The sequence below is a fragment of the Pempheris klunzingeri genome, chromosome 3, assembly GCF_042242105.1.
Source record: "Pempheris klunzingeri isolate RE-2024b chromosome 3, fPemKlu1.hap1, whole genome shotgun sequence".
NCBI lineage: Eukaryota > Metazoa > Chordata > Actinopteri > Acropomatiformes > Pempheridae > Pempheris > Pempheris klunzingeri.
The window spans coordinates 29,470,756-29,491,321 of NC_092014.1; the positions used below are offsets into that span (position 1 = coordinate 29,470,756).

At 43.7% G+C, this 20,566-nt stretch overlaps 1 protein-coding gene across 1 annotated transcript; it reads left to right on the forward strand.

The window, feature by feature from the left end:
* The first annotated feature begins 982 nt into the window (after nucleotides 1-982).
* On the forward strand, nucleotides 983-7,246 carry LOC139222768 (pinopsin). The gene is given in 8 exon segments (XM_070854631.1): nucleotides 983-1,013; nucleotides 2,109-2,248; nucleotides 2,349-2,412; nucleotides 2,502-2,672; nucleotides 3,356-3,494; nucleotides 4,779-4,943; nucleotides 6,082-6,166; nucleotides 7,037-7,246. Coding segments are annotated over 8 exon segments (1,005 nt in total).
* Nucleotides 7,247-20,566: the final 13,320 nt, after the last annotated feature.

Consider the following 20,566-nt stretch of genomic DNA (forward strand, 5'->3'; position numbering starts at 1 on the left):
GGTACGTTTACACCTTTTATTTAAAAAGTTGTGGTTATCCCCTCACTTTTTATTATTATCATTCTTATTCATATGTTCATCAATGTGTTATTTACTGTTACCATATTGCTCATTATTAGTCATATTCCTATTATCAGTAATATAGTTACTATTATTATTTTTATCTTTATTATTGTTTCAGTCTGGAACAGGCACTCAGAACATTTCACTGCACATCACACTGTGTATAACTGTGTATGTGACAAATAAAGGTCTTTATCTTATCTTTATCTATTGGATTTGAGTATCGGCCATCAAACCTTCCCCCCATTTGAGTCAATTCCATGGTCCATGGTTTCTGCAGTAAACATAAACAGAGGTTAAACCATCAAAGCAGAGCAAAATACTGATATTAATAAAGACTGATAGATAATAAACAGCCCCCCTGACCATAACATAACAACTACACACATCAAACAGTAAAACACTGTAATCAAGGTAACTTACAGGTTCATGAACACCTGAAGTGGCCAGGAGAAAGCAGGAGAGCGGTGTCTCAGGAGAGCAGTGCACCAGGTGCTTCAGAAGTGAGTGATCTTATCTCATGAGCTTAATTCACTTGATTAGTGGGTAGACTGGTTATCTGTATGGCTCCATCCAGTGGAGGACTGGTTTGTTGTTTGTTGTTCACAGGAAGAATTCTCAACAGCTGCCCCGACAGGGGTGTTTGTGAGTGTTTGTCCAGGATTAATTCCTCAGTCAGATGAGGTAATTGTACAGGCGAGTACGGCAGAGCCACTGGTCTGGTATGAGTTTTGTCCGTATGTCTGCTGCTATGATGCAGCCATCAGGGCTTGGGAGAAGTTTGAGGATCAATCACAAGGATGACAGCATCCATCTCTAAAATTCTCTGGAGGCTTCTGCCATTTGTGGCGTGATTGTAATGTAAGCAGATCGGAATATTTTTCACCGATCTTATCTTTCTCTCCTGTACACCTCCTAAATGGGCAGACTTTGGTGCACTGAACTTAAAGGTGAGTTGGTAGTTATTGAGTTTGTCTCCAATATCTGTGACGTGTCCTATAACTCCGTGTTGGCCCCACGGACGTTGGTGTCTGCTAGAAGCTCTGCTGGTATGCCTCTGCAGGCAATGAGTCGATGTAGAGCAAGAAGAAAGAAATCCAAATCCATAGAGTTCAGGAACTCCAGGTGAACTGCACGGGCTTTAAGACAGGAAGACTGGCGGCATGTGACAGCCTGCCAATACCACACCACCTCTATGACAGCCAGGTGAGGCTGGATCCAGAACATTTTGTAACTGTATGGGATGATGTGGTTTACATCCCATGCCAAGGTGGTTTCACTTTTCCGTCTACCTTACTCTCCCATTCTTCAACCCCATGGAGGTATTCTTTTCCTCATGGAGGTAGGAAGTTTATGACCACTGTCCACATGGTCAGATGTCCGGCTTGGGCACAAGAAATGCCGGATGTCTGGACACATCTGAGGAACGTTATCGGGTATACATGCAAAAAGATTGTTTCCCGGGCATATTGCAAGAGATGATAGAAGTTGTGATGTGATGAAAACCTGTGACCAAATGCAGAAGACAGGACTGAAGAGCACTCAATACTAGTATGTATAGTGAAAATGTATTGCTTTAATAACCTTAATGTTATGATTCCTTTTGTGCACTTGGAATTACTCTGTAAAAAAGCCAATTGAAGCATATTGCAACATTTCTGATAAATCTCTGCAACATATACTGCAAAAGAGCACAACCCATGCAGTAAAGAAGTGAGCCCATCTTTGTTGTAATGTGGCTAACTAATTGACTAAAGGACGAACGAACAAACTAAATAAATAAATAATTCTTTTACAAAGACAATAAGTCGAAGGTTGATGTTCTGGCAGACAAGTTGATCCTGAGATGTGCAAAGTTTTATTTGCATTTGTACAATTAGGATGTGAGGTTAACTGTGGTTACAATATTTGAAAAAGAATGTGACTTAGCAATTGTAAAAACTGTATATCTTAGTAACAATAGCTCTAATGTGGAGGACATGAGTTCCCCCGACTCTACGCTCTGCTTACTCTACAAGAAACTGCTGTATCGTCTTGTCTTCCAGTGAGTGAGGGGTTAAATGGGACTGTGCTCATGGAGCGTCCGTGGCCAGAGGCAGAAAAGTGGCTACTGGTGGCTGTACTGGGACTGGAAATGGTCATGGGAGTTGTGGGAAACTGTCTTGTTCTACTGGTCAAAGTCACGGTAAGGTTGGTGACCGCAGTGTGCCTTGGTTGAAATGGACCCTTGGTTGTAAGCCAACATACGGTACGTCTACTTCTGTTCTTCTGTCTTTCATTTGCAGTGCAGGGGTCAGTTCTGCTGTCGCTATTGGCTTCCCTTCATCAGTCTCACCTTGTCAGATTTCGGTACAGTTTCCACAGTTTTCTCTCAACCATCCTCAATTTTTCATTCGATTCTAGCATCGTGACATCGTGACGCATTTGTGACATCTCAGTACAGGAAGTCAGCATTTCTCCTAATGCATCCCTGTGATGTGCAGGCTGCTCTCTCCTCATCATCTCAGGCTCTCTCTTGGCCATGCTGACGGGAGGTCAGAGGTCGCCGTGGTGTGAGGTCGTCAGCCTGCTGAAGTTTGCCTTCATCACCTCCTCCATAGGAAGTATAGGTATCACACAGTCCTACACACACAGTCATAGAGACGTGTCTTCATGATCTGCATACAGTAACAGTCCTACATTATATTCATGATCCCTGATCATGGAAGATTTATTGATCCAACTTTAAGTTTAATTCTGTGTTTCTTTTTTCTGGTTAACACATCTCGAATCATTAGTCACTGTCTTGAAGATTGTAGACTGGAGTTACACTTTATTCTTCAAATTCAAAACCCAAAATATCTTAAATTTTTGCAGCTGGCTGGGAAGAAATTCCTTTTTCCAATGAACTCCAGGAATCCAGTGTGAATGCAAATTTGTCTACTGATGGTCCCATGATTACTCTGGCATGCGTGGGCTCACACGTACAGGCATGGATCTGGCTCAGTCACTGTGTTTTCTCACTTTGATTTAATGTCAAACAATTCCATGAAGCCATCCCATCTGTCAAAGGGTTGCTATGACATAGAGAAAGTGTCCGTACAGACATGCAGAAATGTTGAACCACACCAGAGAAGAAAGCAGCATCAGTCTTTCATGATACATTAACATCCTCTGATGCAACTACCAGCTTTAATACTTTCAGTGTGACAGTAGTAGCCATAGCAACACTGTATTGGTGCTATTTTAGCAGGCAAAAGTCTCAAATTCCTTTGATGCAGTCAGTTTGAGGGCTAGTTTTATTCCTTTACAGCTATCCTCTGTGTGCAGCGGCTGATCGGCGTGGCCTCCACAGGAAGTGTTCCCTTTGTCGTCATGGTGACGGCATGTGTGGCTTCCTGGCTGACAGGGGTGGTGTTTGGGAGTGTCCCTGTTGTCTACGCCTGGATCAAGTATGTAGTTTGTTTAGTGCTTTCACTTAATTCTGTCACATCTATGTTGAATCAAATCACAATGAATTTATACTCACATGCAAAATCACACACACTTTAACATAGGATTAAATTCTTAGGTGCCTAGCAACAGAACTAATCTAACAGATTAGAAATGTGCACGATAAAGGTGAATCTAACTACTAATAGTAGATGGATCTGGTAAATAGATCAAATGAGTTAGAAATGAACAACAACATTATCAGGAATGATTTTCAATGTTGAGTTTAAGAAAAATAAAATTGTGAAACAATACAGCCAGTAATGAAATCCACAAAAATGAAACATAACCATTTCAAAATAATATGTAATAATGTAATACGTGGTGATGGTCAGTCAGTCAATCAATGTCTATTTATATAGTACCATTTCATAACAAAAGTTGCCCGAGGATACTTTTAAAAAGCAGGCCAACACCAAACTATTTTATTTACAGAGATCAAATGGCTCGAGAAACCCCACATGAGCAATGTTGGTGCAGTAGAGAAGAATGGGGGAAAAAGGCAGTGATGCCTTGGCGCTTGCAGGCCTGCTCTACAATCGGCCACAGAAAGACGTAGTTGTGGTCAGATTTGCTGACAGCAGTGACAGACTGTGCTTTGTACCCATCCTTGAACTGTGTGCATCAGTGGTCCCTGGTGAATCTCCAGTCAGAGATCAGCTCTGCTGAAATCCCTGGCCATGATGGTGGCTGGTTAGCTTGGGAACTAAGGAGGTCATGATGTAGCTCAGACAGAGCAATGACGATGTGAGTGCTGCGCTGATGATCAATGAGTTGAACCCCTGGCGGAGATTAAAAAAAAAAAAAAAAAAAAGGCTGGATATATGGTGGTCAGAGCTCTGGGTTAGGTGAACAGGAGCACACCCTCCCTCCCCCATCATTGATTCCATAAGGCTGAGGATGTCACATATGTCTCTCTGGTACTTTATCATGGCTCTGAGGTCATCCAGAGTGTTCTCCGGAGACTGGAGCTCAGCTGATAGGATACAGGGCAAATGGTGCCCTGTTTCTCCTGGAGCCTTCCTTTGTCTTCAGGCTTGCACATTCTGTGTTGTTGTCCCTGACATTTATGTTTTATGTGTGAATATATACATATAATTGAAGCGAAACTAAAGAGTAGAATAAAAATGCAAAAAAAAAAAACCCAAATTAAAAGTAATTGAGCGAAGCAGGAATGACGGCTGGTTTACTCAGCAGCACCGTCTTATCGTCTTTAGCTCCACCGTGTCTTGTTTTCCCTCCAGGTACGACCCTGCAGAGATGCTGTGTGCCGTCTTCTGGGAAAGCAGCTACTCAGACATGTTGCTCTACATTCTCTGCGCTTTCTCCATCTGTATCTTCCTCCCCTTCCTCCTCATCGTCTTCTGCTCTCTACTGAGTGCCACCGGCTACCGCTTGAGCTGCAGCAGGTAAACCATCTAAGTAAAGATCATTGTTTTAGTGATCGTTTCATTTAGTCGTTGATGTTTATATGAGGGAACTAAACTGGACTCATGTTAAACCATAGATTTAGATTTCGCCCAGTGATCTGTAAGATCCTTTTGGTTCCCCGACTGTCTTGATCAGTTAACTTGTGTGGGTTATTGTGTGACTTCTTGTTTTAAAGGGTTACTTTGGATCCAAGAAAATATTTGTGGTGGGGTGTCACCTTTTCTGGAGCATTAAGATTAAATTAGCTTAATCCAAATAATTCATGATTATTATAAATAAATCATCATATTAAATAACAGTAGTTACTGTTGAGTCCACTTTGTGACACTATTCTTTGAAAATAGGCCAATTAACTGATTCAGTCTCACTAAACTGAGAATTTGCAGCTATGAGTAATAGTTAACTGAGTAACTACAACCAGTTGCAGGACTTGAAGGACTTCACTGTTGTTGTACAGCAATAAAGAGGACAGTATGTAGTCCATATTTAACACTTTTAAAACACAGCAACAGTCAATAATCAATAAGTGGTAGTATCTAACTAAAGAACAATACAGAAAGAGCGAGAGCGAGAGAGGAGGGGGCATGTGCATGTGCAATACACAACAAGAACAAGATATGAGATGATAGAAGATGGCTGCCACTCAGACAAACCGCCTTCAGTGTGGCTAAGAGGGGGAAGAAGCAACAGGTCATTTGATCGCATTAGACCTGTGTGTGTTTAAAGTATGTGAGGGTGTTGGATGTGAGGATAGTGGTCCTCCCTGATACCATGAAAAAGCCAGTGGCACTAAGTCATCTCCAAAAGAGTTTGGTCTGACTAAGTCATCTCCAAAAGAGTTTGGTCTGACTAAGTCATCTCCAAAAGAGTTTGGTCTGACTAAGTCATCTCCAAAAGAGTTTGGTCTGACTAAGTCATCTCCAAAAGAGTTTGGTCTGACTAAGTCATCTCCAAAAGAGTTTGGTCTGACTAAGTCATCTCCAAAAGAGTTTGGTCTGACCCGCTCTTTTATGGAAAGTGTCTCGAGATAACATGTGTTATGAATTGACGCTACATATCTAAAGACTGATTGTGTGACTGATTAATTCTCTCCATCTCGTTCCTGGTTTGTCTCAGAGAAGATGAAGCAGACCTGTGTGCAGTCACTCCTCTGCTGGTGGCCTCCTACATACTCTGCTACACTCCCTTTGTTGTGTCTGAGGTGACACTCGCTCACTACACACACACAAACACATGAGGGCTTTACTACGAAGCAACAGTGATTGTTGAGCCTAAAACCAGGGTTTTCAGTGTCTCGGGAGCCTACGGCATTCAGCTGGTGATGCAGACAATCTATTACCTCAACACTCACTAGCACATGCTCCATAGCAGGTCATCCTCACACTGACAGGATGATGAAGGCTCAGCAGCTACAGGCCTCTGTGGATCACGTTTCGATAGTCCTGATTCGCTGCATCATCCGTTTACACTGCTGCTGCTGCTACAGCTCCATCGTTTAGAAAACTACTGGTAAACTACTGGTATTTATCACGGATAACATTTAATCAATAAAATCCTTTTTACTGCACAGTGTGCACTTCTTACATTAGAAATAAACGGGAGGACTGAGAGTCACTGAGTGGGAAAATACATTCACTTATTCTGCAGCATTTCTCTCTTGCCTTATTTCCAACAACAGTTTTTAGATCCTTCATATTCATAAATTAAAAAAGCCCTCCCTCCTGGCTGACAGCCAGCACACAGTTGGTTGCTCCTCTTTTTTCCCCCGGTCTTGATCGAGAAAACATTCAGTTATTTTATGAAGAAGAGTCAAATGATGTGCCAAACGTCCCTTTTGAATGGAAACAGAACCTGAAGCAGAAAGCTAGTTAACAGAGACAGTTGATAAATACCTCTGTAGACCTGTCATCTCTGACTGGGAGTTAATGGTTTGCCGAGCCAGGCCTGGCTACGTTGAACTGGCTTCGTGGTACAGCCCTATGTTGTATCTGCATGTACACATATGTGAAAGCCACAAAGTGGACGCACACCTGTCCACTCATAGACTGTCCGTTTCTCTCTGACCAATCAGCTGATCCTGTTGGGCAGGATGGATCTGTCGCCAGCCCCTGATTGGTTAAGGACACTGTCATCAGTGATGTCATACCTGGACTGTGGGCTGAACCCTCTTATCTACTGCTCCCATCAGGACTTCAGGGAGGCAGGCCTCGCCCTGCTGTGGACCGATAGGAAACCATCGTCTGAGCCCGTCCTCACTGCTGTCACTAAACATGACCTATGAACATGTGAGACATTCATTCATCAGAAATGTCTCGAGGAGAACCCAACAATGACCCAGCTGCATTTAGTCTACCAGCCACTGGCATGTGTTTCTGTGGATCTCAGAGAAACGAAAGGCCCGCCTCTTTCTTGTTTTTATGATTAGGTAAAAGAAAGAAAGAAGAAACATATTGTTTTTTAATCCATATTTTCAATTAGAGTTTTATCATTAATACCTTTAGGTCCGAAATGCAATACATTCTGTAGGGATGCTTTTCTGTGGTTTCTCGTAATGAAGAGGACACAAGATACATTCAAGAAGTTCATGTAGGTTTAAGAGCTCGGAGTCTAACATCACAGGCATAGATGAGACTGAAGTATACAGAGTAAAGAGTCCACATATATAGGATTCTGCAAGCAATATCTGGTTTCAGGTATGTGAGGGGGAGAGTCGGGAGAGTAGAATGCTGACTTGAGGGTGACATGCATACCATCTATGATACATGTTCCTGCAACATGTTACATGAGAAAAACCTTCTAACACATTCTTAGTATAAGTTATATGAAGAATATGGTAAAAGAAAGAAAACTTCACATGCTTCAGGTTGAAGAAAACAATCTTGATCGTTCGGTTTATCTGCGAAGCGGAGAAAGAGCTGAAGGCATTCATCAAGGTTTTACACCAGTACAACAGGTAGGCTGAACAATAAGTTGTGGGCTGAACTACTCAAGATGTCTGAATGACAACAAGAGGTGAAAGAACTTGTAAGTAAGTAGGAGTAGGAATACTAGGAAACTTGAAATGCTATTTAACAATACAGCAGGTATAATAATTATTGAACACCTCACCATTTTTCTCAGTAAATATCTATCTAATAAAGGTGCTGTCAACATGAAATTTTCACCAGATGTTGGTAACAACCTATGCAATTCACACATGCAAAGAAATCAAACCATAGATGTCCATAAATTAAGCTATGTGTAATAATGAGTATGGAACACGCTTACTGACATTTATTTACTACTTCGTATAAAAGCCTAATGACAGCTTCAGGACGCCTCCTGTATGGAGAAACCAGTCGCCTGCATTGCTCAGGTGTGATTTTGGCCCATTCTTCCACACTAAACACTAAGTCTTCAAATCTTGAAGGTTCCGTGGGCCTCTTCTATGGACTCTGATCTTTAGTTCTTTCCATAGATTTTCAATTGGATTCAAGTCAGGTGATTGGCCGGGCCAGTCTAGCAGCTTTATTTTCTTTCTATGAAACCAATTGAGAGTTTCCTCGGCTGTGTGTTTGGGATCACCGTCTTGCTGAAATGTCCACCCTCGTTTCATCTTCATCATCCTGGTAGATGGCAGCAGATTTTTATTTTTCATTTTTCCATTCATCCTTCCTTCATTCATATGAAGCTTGCCAGTACCGTATACTGAAAAACAGCCCCACACCATGATGTTCCCACCTCCAAACTTCACTGTTGGTAGTGTTTTTGGGGTGATGTGCAGTGCAGTGCAGTGCCAACAGTGCTCACTGGAACATTCAGAAGTTTAGAAATCCTTCTGTAACCAATGCCATCAGTATGTTTTGCAACAATAAGGTTGTGAAGGTCTTGAGAGAGCTCTTTGCTTTTACTCATCATGACACGTTTCTTGTGTGACACCTTGGTAATAAGACATAAGACTTTTTATAGAGCATCAGTTGGGACCGAACCAGCTGATATTGATTTGCACTGACAAGAGGCAGGATTGCTTTCTAATTACTGACTGATTTCAGCTGGTGTCTTGGCTTTCTTCATGTGTTCAATACTTTATTTCTCTGTGCCATTTCACATTATTACACATAACTTTATGGACATCTATGGTTTGATTTCTTTACATGTGTGGATTGCATGGGTTGTTACCAACATCTGGTGAAAATTCAATAGCACCTTTTAGAAAAATGGAGACGTTTTCAATACTTATTTTACCCACTGTACATCGCATCCAGGCGTTGTGTTTCTGTATTTATCTATCATGTTTTACATTTTTTGCTTGCTGCTTATGTGAGAATGAGAAAATACATTTTTTCTCACATCCGAACTTATGCACTCGTGAATTATTACATTTCTGTGATGCTTTGGCTACAAGTGCAACAGACGAGCCGTGGGGGCAATATGGACTGGCATGTCGGGATATTCGCCCTGCTCTCTTCTACAGCAAATCGTGGCGTCATCCGTACACAGTAAATGGCAGGAGTTTTGACAAAGACAGTGAAATCTTATACTTGACTTTGAGACCATTTTGCCTCCCCAGGTCATTTGGATATGTGCATCTCTCTCCTAGCGACAGAGTGACGTGAGCAGCAGCTCCTGCTGCAGACTGTGATTACATGCTGCAGAAACAACGTCCACAGGCCCCAGCAATTGTTGTTGGAGACATGAACCGTTGTAGATTGGACAAAACAATGCCAGGATTTCACCCATATGTGAAGGGACAAATAATAAGAAGAAGAAGAAGAAGAATAATATGTTGGGCAAATGCTTTGTGAAAGTGGATGGGCCGTAGACCACCACTGACTAACTCACTGACATTTAGAGCATGCTTTGACTGTACTGTGTGGCAGGAGTTTATTTATTAACAGTAACAACAGACTACACAGAAGTCTGTGTGCTGTCAGCAACACCGACCAAAGAAAACTAAATCTATCCAAATAAAAAGATGTACATAACCAAGGATGATAAGCACACGATGAACTTGAGAAACTTTGTCTTCAGGATCAAGGACACAAAGTGATTAAATCGTGTGGAAAAAGATTTAAGGCAAAGCAACAACTAGCAAAAAGCTATTGAAAGTAACAGTACCAAACACTATGGGCTCACTAGATAATGAGGCAGTGTTTGTAAATGAACAGAACATTTTTTTCTCTGGGTTTGATAATGGGAATATATGAAATGTTTTGCTCCTCAGTTTGTCAAACTGTCAAACCAGAGTTTGGGTCCTCTGAAGGCTCTGTGGTCCTGTGTGGACTAGGCCGTGAGAGTACAAGGGAGTGACTGGACCGATGGCAAAGCAGCCACATCCACTGATGTGGGGTCTGAGTTCACTATTGTTGTTGTCTAGTTAAATATTTGTATTGTACTTTGCTTTTTCTGTGTAACATCAAACAAAATGGTAACTGTGTCAGAGAACGCCTGGCGGGAGGAAACAGACTCCAAACACAAACACAACTGGGATTTGGGGATTTCAATCATCACATCAGCTCTGTTTCATTAACTTCACCCCCGGTGATGTGACATCTGGAATCATAATGGAGGAAACTAATTTTCTGTTGAATACTTTATTCATTTTTGGCACTTTTTTTTTTGTTATCCATAAAACTAAATTATCAACATACAACATTTACTGGTGCTTCTTGTGAGAGAACTGGTTCTGTGCTACAAATCACTGAAGAATAAACTACCCAAAAGAAAACTACTGTGATGTCTCGTTCTGCTTCGTAGCTTTGTCACTTCTTTTTTCTTTCTTTCATCATTTTCTGCTTTACCTTGTCATAGTCATTTCAGATACTTCACTTCCTGCCCTTGTGTGTTTCCCACCTGTGTAATTGCCTGACTGGTTTCACCTGTCCCTAATAAGCCTCCCCTCCCCAGTGTATAAATACACACAGACCTTTTGCTCACAGTGTGACCAAGCAAGAACATACATGTTTACCTGTTTATTCTGCCAGCATTTCTCTATTACCTTATTTGCAACAACAGTTTTTATATTCTTCATATTTCTCCATTACAACCATTACTTGATTGAAGTAGGTGGTACGTGATCAAGCACTCCTTTTTTTCAGTCTTGATTCTAAAAAAAAAGCATTAAGCAATTTGTGAAAGAGTCAAAAAAAAAAAACAAACACAGATAACCAGCTTCATAATACCTGGTATCTCTGATTGCAAGTTGAGGGTTTGTTGAGCCAGTTCATGCTAAGGAAGCCTGGCTATGTTGAACTGAGTAGTTGTGGGAGTTGATCTCTTGCAATTGTTGAAAGGAAGGAGAAAAGAAGTGTGTTTGGACTGGATACTATACTATATATTTTATTTTTCCCCACTCCTCCCCCTCCTGTTGAGGTTAGGATTAGGGAAAGGAATGTTGGGTTAAGTAACACTGCCTCAAGCGCTGTCTGGTAATCACCATTTTAATCCACATTCCTGGATTCTGACTTTATACTCTCTGTACATCGAAACATGTGCAGGGTAAACGTAGTGTACAGTCCTCCTCCTGACACATCTGATCAGATGTGGTGAGTATTTGCACAAACCCAGGTGTAAGGATATAGGGATGGAAGCCACCGCAAGGTGGTACTTGAGTCAATAGCCAACTTTCTGAAAGTTGTACAGACTTGGAAGTAAGCTTCAACTGGAGAGTAGCGACTTTTAGCGCTACTAACATAGCAAGATATCTAGGGGAGTTTAAAGAGGTGTGTGTGTGTGTGTGTGTGTGTGTGTGTGTGTGTGTGATCATGACTTTTAAATGTGCATTATTTACTATTGTCAAACCCTGTCAAGGGAAAATTTGCTACTTCGTGACAGACAATAAAGATATGATGTTGTCTTACTATGTAGGAGTAAAATATGTTAGTCCGATCATAGAACGCACACACATCCTAGATGGATGTGTGTCCAGTCTGCAGAGTCCTGTAGGAGTTTCATAAGAGTGTTCACAAAATGTAGGCAGGTCAAGACCTGCTGCTATCAGAGCTAATGGAGCAATTCTAGGAAACTCTGTATTTGTGACAGGTTGAAGGAAAATTATGATACAAATGGTATGATAAAAGTTCAAGAGTAAGTCTATAGCAAGGTTAAAAGATCATACAGCTAAGACTGATAATTCATGGGTTTAAAATTTGATTAAAAAGCTAAAAACACTCATTGTGCTTAAAAAGTGTTAAAACTTGAAAGATCACTAATTTATAATTTTTCTAGCTCGAGTTGTTAAAAATTGAGCTGTAGTAGTATTATCAGTGATCCGCTAAGTAGCCTTGACACCTGAAGAGTCTGAGATCGATTGCTTTTGTCTCCGCCCACTTACCTCAGGGAAATGGTGGAGTTTTCCTCATTAGAGTAAATGTTCTCATTGAGGAAACAACCAGTTCACACTGATTATTTCTCCCCGTTTTCAGGTATGCAGACGGTGTTTTGTACCAGTAAAACGGTCATAATTATTCTCTATATGTTTAGAGTGTTTCAAGAGTGTTTTTGTTATGTTTTGACCAAGTTAGAGGAGTTTGCTAGGAATGCTAATGAGCTAGTGTGTGTGTGTGTGTGTGTGTGCGCGCGCGAGCGGATTAGCGAAGTGCACCTTGTGTGTCCGCCATCTTGTAAATTCATTTGTACTCATAAAACACTCAAATGTACTTCACTCATTTTCATTTGTATAACGTGTTTTATAACTTTGTATGAGTTTGGCAAGCTAAAACTACATAATGCTGAGCAGAAACTGTAGAGGAAATGAGTTATGTCTCAGATTGCAAAGGGTATATAATGCAGTACATTCATCCTCCTATGTAGTTATGTTACCTGTAAATTGTGTTTATATGTGATTATTCATTCGAGTAAATGTTCTCATTGAGGAAACGAGTTCACACTGATTATTTCTCCCCGTTTTCAGGGCGTAACATATTCACAACAAAATCTTGGCAGGACAAGATGACCTGAGGGTATCAAAACTAATGGACAGGAGCAGACTATCACGCACACTGCAGTAACAGGGTATTGGATAACGCGCAATACACACGTTGGGTAGATGACGCAGTGTTGAAGTATAAAAGCCCCTGAAGTTGATCAGAAGTTTGGAATTGGAAGTGGAACTGAATTGTGAGTTGTAGTTAATAAATTCCCAGAGGCTGCTGAAGTTTGGTGTCCCGCTGATTCCTTTTGATTTTCCACAACAACTAATGCAAAGATTTCCGGTCTCTTTCAGAGACCATTACAAAGAATGGACCAGCATTTTATGCTCTGCCTGCTGGCTAGTGATGGGTAGATGAGGCCTCGTGAAGCGTTTCGGCACATTACCCAAACTGTATTGATACTGTGTCAGTTACTCAATACTGACACCTGCTGGATCGTAAACATTACTGCAGGCAACCTAGTTGAGAGACTCCACTGACATACTGATTAAATGACCTAGTATATACACAATAATATTGTTATTGTATTTTATATTTTAATCTAAGTCTAAAATATCTGTGATATCTTTAAAATGTGCAGTCAATAAATAATGTGAACATGTGTCATAACGTGAAAGTGTTGTGAATGTAATGTTGCTTATGTACTTGTCTTTGAGGCAGGGAGGGTTTTATACAAACTTTTATTCAAAAACACAAGTTTTTCCAATGTTTTCGCATTGAGACGATTCCGTCTTTTGGAGGCAAGTTCTCCAGCTTTGGAAAACACTCGCTCACAAGGCACAGATGAAGCCGGCGTGCATAAAAAAATTAGGGCCAGCTGGAAGAGGTTCGGGTAAGTCCGTTTTTGGCTGGCCCAATATTTCAGGGGATCCTGGGACCTTGGCACGTTGCTCTCTGCAAGGTATCTTTGGACCTCAATAATGGCATCCGCTGTTGCATTGGTGGTCTGCCTGCCAACTTCTTCATCAAGCTGCTGCCACAGGTTATCTAAAAAACAACAAATTGGCATTTTAGTTTTAGTCATCAATTACAAATCAGTACATCAAATCAGTGCATGTATTTGTGCAAGCAAATAAACTGATAAAACTGAACATAACGTGCCTGAAGTGGGTGCCGATAACTGCTGTGAAGAAGGTCCAGGCTGTGGATCGGTTGATGTGCACAGACACACATTCCATTTTTCTATCTATTTACTGCTTCATTGCACTTTGAGGAACTCCGAAACCCGAGTGATTTAAATCTGGGGTCTAGAAGTGTTGATAGGGTCAGCACACTTAAAGACTCCAGATTGGAAGCAGTGTCTGTGACTCGTCGCCTAAGGTGTTCATGAAGATTTATTGCTACCAGTGTGTGCAATGTTGAAGCGTTATGCTCAAGTGCATAATATAGCATTTTCATCATGGGGATGACCTTTGATCCCAAAACTCTCTTCTCCTCAGACATCTCCACTGTAGCTTGATGGAAAGGAGCAAGCACAAGAAGTGTTTCTCCTATGATGTTAAACTCATCAGCTGTAAGTGGAGTTATGTCTGTTGTTAGTGAGGAGAGAGATACCCACACTGGTTCCTTCTCATCATTTAGCCTTGCCAGCATCTGATATGTGCTGTTCCAACGTGTTGGTACCTCATTGATAAGTTTCAGGGTTGGCCGTCCCATCTGTTGCTGCACTTGAGCAAGCTTCTCTTTGGCTTTGGTGCTTGATCTGAAGTATGTTACTATGTGCCTAGATTTGTGTCTGATTCATGAAATTGTAGGGATTTGATCACATGACTTCTTTACTATTAAATTTAAAGTGTGTGCAATGCAAACAGAATGGCGAATATGGAGGTGTTTTGTAGATGCAATCATGTTTGGTGCTGCGTCGGTCACAAGACACTTTACTTTATTAGTTATGGCCCAGTCATCCATCATGCCCCTTTTGACTTGGGCCAAATTGTCTGCAGTGTGACTTTGTGGAAAGTGTTGCACTCCCAACACAGATGTACACAACTGCATATTCTCATTAATGTAGTGACAGGTAAGAGCCAAATAAGCCTCCATATTTACAGATGTCCACATGTCAGCTGTTATACTTACTGCCACAGCTTGCTGTACTTCCATTTTCACTCGTTCTCGTTCCTTCTCATATTTTTTGTCCACCATTTGTTGGACCGTCTGAAAATTAAACCAAGTTAAGCCAAAAGCAAATCAGTATATTCAAATCAAACATAAAATTAATTAAATATAACTACTTCTATAGACATTTTCTATACAAACTTTTCTGGTTGGCAAAACATATGATGGCTCAAGGACCTGAAGCAGTTCCCTGAAGCCATCACTCAACAATGCTGAGGGGTTGGCAGTCCTTGATAATAAAATCTACCACTGCCTGGTCCAACACATGCTTCCTGGAAGCTTGATGGTCAAAAATGAAATAATAAAAACAATATATGTATTCATTATTAATAAAGTGACCATGAGGAAGTTGTTAAATGTCTGTAACGGCCTACCTGTGTTCATCGTAGGTGCATTTGTGGCCTCCTCATTTTCATGCTTGGCTCTATAATGCCTCAGCATTGAGGAGGTGCTTTTATTTAAGTAAGAGAGTTCCGTCGAACAAATGCGACATTTAACCTGCAGAAAATAAAATGAGTAATTTAAACCAAGAGTCACTTTGAAATGGATTTGAATTCTGATAGATCAAGCGGTATTACGATTAGACTCAGAAACCCGATGGACTCAAAAGCACGACACAAGTGGTTTTCGAACAGGTAACAATCTTTACTTGGAACAAACACATAATACAAGCAGCATGAAGCATGGAAAACAAAGACTTGACCTGGTGACTGGATCTCCGAACACTGAGACGTGACAAGACGATCTGGCACAAGACAAAGGGAGATGCAGACTATTTATACATGAGGTAATGGGGAACAGGTGGAAACAATCAGGGCAGGGCAGACAATCACACTGGCGGGAAACACACAAGGGCAGGAAGTCAAACAGCCTGAAACGAGAGGAGAGATTAGGGTTTCAAAATAAAACAGGACCTGAGAGACAAGACTAAGCACAAGTGAACACAGACAACTTTAACAGATGCGGCGAGACATAACAGTACCCCCCCTTCTAGGGCCGGCTCCTGACGGCCCAGGGGTGTCAGGATGGTGTCTGGAGAAGTCCTCGATGAGCTCTTGGTCCAGGATGAAGCTGGCGGGGACCCAGGACCGTTCCTCAGGACCGTAACCTTCCCAGTCGACCAGGAACTGGCGTCCCCGTCCCCTCCTCCGAACGGCCAACAACTTCTTGACCGAATACGCCGGGCCCCCCTCGATGATCTGCGGTGGTGGAGGTGGTTTGGTGGGTGGTACCAAAGGGCTGTCTTTAACTGGTTTTAGCTTGCTGACATGGAATGTCAGATGGACCTTGAGACCTAGGAAGTCTCAGACGGACAGAAACCGGGTTAATGCGTTTAAGTAAAGGAAAGGGTCCCACAAACCTTGGTGCCAACTTCCGGGTGTGGACGCGGAGAGGTAGGTCTTTAGTGGTGAGCCAGACCCTCTGTCCCGGTTGATAATCAGGTGCCGGCCTGCGTCTGCGATCTGCCGCGGTCTTCATTCGGCCCCGGTTCCGGAGAAGAATCCGGCGAGCTGCAGCCCAGATCCGTCGGCATCGGCTCACCATGGCATGAGCTGACGGCACGGTAATTTCCCCCTCACTGGCCTGGAACAGTGGTGGCTGGTACCCATGAACACACTGAAAGGGGGATAGTCCCGTGGCTGTAGTAGGGAGGGTGTTGTGGGCGTATTCCACCCAAGTCAGGTGGTCACTCCAGGAGGTCTGGTTCTGTGAGACTAAACGCAAACATGTCTCTAGTTCTTGGTTTAGTCTTTCGGTCTGCCCAGTCGATTGTGGATGATAACCGGAGGATAGGCTGACAGTGGTACCTATGAGTTGGCAAAACTCCCTCCAAAACCCTGCTACGAATTGTGGCCTTCGGTCGGACACAATGTCCTTGGGAAGTCCATGTATCCTGAATACCTGTTGCATCATGACTTTGGCTGTCTGCTTGGCGGATGGTAGTTTAGGCAAGGCAATAAAATGGGCCATTTTGGAAAATCGGTCCACTACAGTTAGTACCGTTGTATTACCTTGTGAAGGAGGAAGGCCGGTGACGAAATCCACAGAGATGTGGGACCAGGGGCGTTCTGGAACCGGCAGAGGATGAAGTAGACCCATCTGTGCCTGCCTAGAGGTTTTGTTCATGGCACACACAACACAAGCAGAAACGTACTCCGAAACATCCTTGGCCAGAGTAGGCCACCAAAAACGCTGCCTAATCACATAGATGGTGCGTTTGGCTCCTGGGTGGCATGTTAGCAGCGCTGTATGAGTCCGCGACCTGCGGACGCATCTGCACAGGAACGAACAACCTATTAGCAGGACATCCGCTCGGCACTGGGCTGTTACCATTGGCCTGCTGCACTTCAGTTTCTATCTGCCAGGACACCGCTCCTACCACACAGTTGGGTGGTAGGATGGGTTCGGGGTCTCTGGCATTGGGTTCAGTATCATGTAAACGAGACAGGACATCTGGCTTAGTGTTCTGAGAACCAGGTCTGTAAGATAAAGTAAACTGAAATCTACTAAAAAACAGGGCCCACCTGGCTTGACGTGAATTCAGTCTCTTGGCTCTCTTGATGTATTCCAGGTTTTTATGGTCCGTCCATACCAAAAAGGGCTGTTGCCCCCCCTCCAGCCAATGTCTCCATTCCTCCAAAGCCGTCTTCACGGCCAGCAGTTCCCGGTTGCCCACGTCATAATTCCTCTCCGCTGGTGTTAGTTTCCGGGACAGGTAGGCACAGGGGTGAAAGCAACTGTCCGTCGCAGACCTCTGCGAGAGAACCGCCCCCAATCCTTCGTTAGAGGCATCAACCTCCACCACGAACTAGCGTTGAGGGTCCAGAAGAGTGAGGATCGGGGCTGTGGTGAAGGCCTGCTTCAGCCGGTTGAAGGCCGCCTCAGCCTGCGGGTTCCACTGGAACAGCTGCTTGGGTGATGTGAGAGCATGCAAGGGGGAGGCAACCGAACTAAAATTCCTAATGAATTTCCTGTAGAAATTTGCGAATCCCAGAAACTGCTGCACCTTCTTACGATTGACTGGAGTGGGCCAATTGGCAACAGCACTTACCTTCTCGGGGTCCATGCGGAGTTGGTTAGCTGAGATAATGAACCCCAAGAAGGAGACAGTGGGGACGTTGAACTCGCATTTCTCTGCTTTCACAAAAAGCTTGTGCTCCAACAGGCGAGACAGCACTTTCCGGACGTGGCCTTGGTGTGATCCTAAATCAGGAGAAAAAAATCAAAATGTCATCCAAATACACGAACACAAAATCATTCAGGAATTCCCGCAGAACTTCATTAACAAATGCCTGGAACACGGCAGGAGCGTTTGTGAGTCCAAATGGCACAACTAAATATTCGTAGTGCCCATTAGGAGTGTTAAACCCCGTCTTCCTTTCGTCCCCCTCCTTAATTTTTCATGAATACTGTGGCCTGTTGTAACAACTCAAAAGCGGATGAAATTAGTGGGAGGGGGTACCGGTTCTTCACAGTTATGTCATTGAGCGGGCTATAGTCTATGCATGGTCTGAGAGTGCCGTCCTTTCCTACAAAGAAGAACCCTGCTCCGGCAGGTGAGGAGGAAGGGCGGATTATACCCGCCTTCAGCGATGAGGCTATGTACTCCTCCATGGCCTTCCTCTCTGGGCCCGAAATAGAGTACAAACGCCCCTTGGGAATGGGTGCCCTGGGGATCAGGTCTATGGGGCAGTCAAAAGGTCTGTGAGGAGGCAGGGATGTGGCCCGTGTCTTGCTAAAGACCTCTTTCAGGTCCCAGTAACACTCCGGAACCCTAGAAAGTTCGGGGTATTCTGAAGAGTCCGTATCCACCTGGGACCACAGGTTCCTGGTCAAAGAAACATAGTTAGAGCGGCACATATTGCATCCCTCCCCCCAATTCTTGATCTGACCTGACTTCCAATCAATGTTGGGATTATGTCTCTGGAGCCACGGGTAGCCTAAGACTAAAACATGCTGTGCTGAGTCAAACAGGTGAAAAGACATAAGCTCAGTATGATCTGGACCCACAGTCACCCGAACAGGCGCCGTCCGGTGAGTGACCCGACAAAGCAACCGCCCATCAAGAGCGCTGGCATTGACAGCTGGGCCAGGGGAATAGTCTGAATCTGGAGCTCTTTAGCCAGCGTCCAGCCCATAAGGCTCTCGTTCGCTCCAGAGTCAATGAGGGCTTCCTGCTCCCTGAGCTTCTTACCAAAGCCCAGAGTTACTTTGGTCAACCTGCGAGGAGGAGAATCCTTAAAGATATGGCTCACCAGTGCCCTCCTCATGCCTGATGAGCCCTGTCTTTTGCTGGACAGGCCGTTAGAAGGTGGTCCTGCTGCCCACAATAAAAGCAGGCCCCCTCCGCCTGTTGACGTTGTCTTTCCCTGGGGCTGAGCTTGGTTCGTCCAAGCTGCATAGGTTCCTCTCCTGTGGGTGGTTCCATCCTCTGGGGACCCTGTGATGGCTCCTGTGCCTTCCTTTGGGACTCACGTGGCTTAAAAAAGAGCCTCGGGTAGCCGATAGGTTGGCTGGCAAACCGGCGTCGCTCTGTCGCCCGGTCCCTTAAGCGGTTGTCCACCCGAGAAGCCGTGTCTATGAGGTCCTCAAGATCAGTGGGGAGCTCGAGTGGAGCCAGCTGGTCCTTTATTGGCTCTGAGAGTCCTGAATAAAAGGCATCCACCAGCACTGGTCCATTCCAGCCACTATCTGCTGCCAAGGCCCGGAACTTAATGGCATAATCCACCACTGAGTCAGCCTCCTGACGAAGCTGGAGAAGCGCTCTAGACGCCTCCCTGGCTGGAGATGTGTGGTCGAATATACGACTTAGTGCGTCCTGAAAAAGTTTAACATCCTGACAGAAGGGGGCCAGCCGGGACCACTCCGCTGTGGCCCACGCCGCAGCCCTCCCTGTCAGATGTGAGACCATGAACGCCACTTTGGCCTGACCTGAGGGGTACAAGGCTGAGTTGAGTTTAAAATGTAAGTCACATTGTACAATGAATGTCCTACAGTCACCGGAGTCACCCGAAAACCTTTCAGGTGAGGCGAGGCATGGTCTGGGCATGGAAGGCGCTGAAACCGGAGGTGTGGCAGGTGGTGGAGCTGTGGTGAAAACAATCAGGGCGGGGCAGACAATCACACTGGCGGGAAACACAGAAGGGCAGGAAGTCAAACAGCCTGAAACGAGAGGAGAGATTAGGGTTTCAAAATAAAACAGGACGTGAGAGACAAGACTAAGCACAAGTGAACACAGACAACTTAACAGATGCGGCGAGACATGACAAGCGGAAACTGAGAGGAAGAGGACGAAATAAAAACAAATACCTTATTTGCCGATATAAGATCAAAATAGTCCCACACGACGGACAACTTTCTCTTTCTTTGGGGCTCCATATGAAGGAAGAGTTTTGATTCCAAGATGCAATGTTTTTTTTGGTTTTTTTTGGCAGAGATGCATCCCGTTGACAGATGCGCTTCCTTATAAACACAGTTTGGCGCTTCAGTGACAGACGAAACAGCATCTGTATCGGTCACGTGACTTTTTCTTAAAGCGATACGCACACCGACATGGGGTTTCGATCTATGCGCTC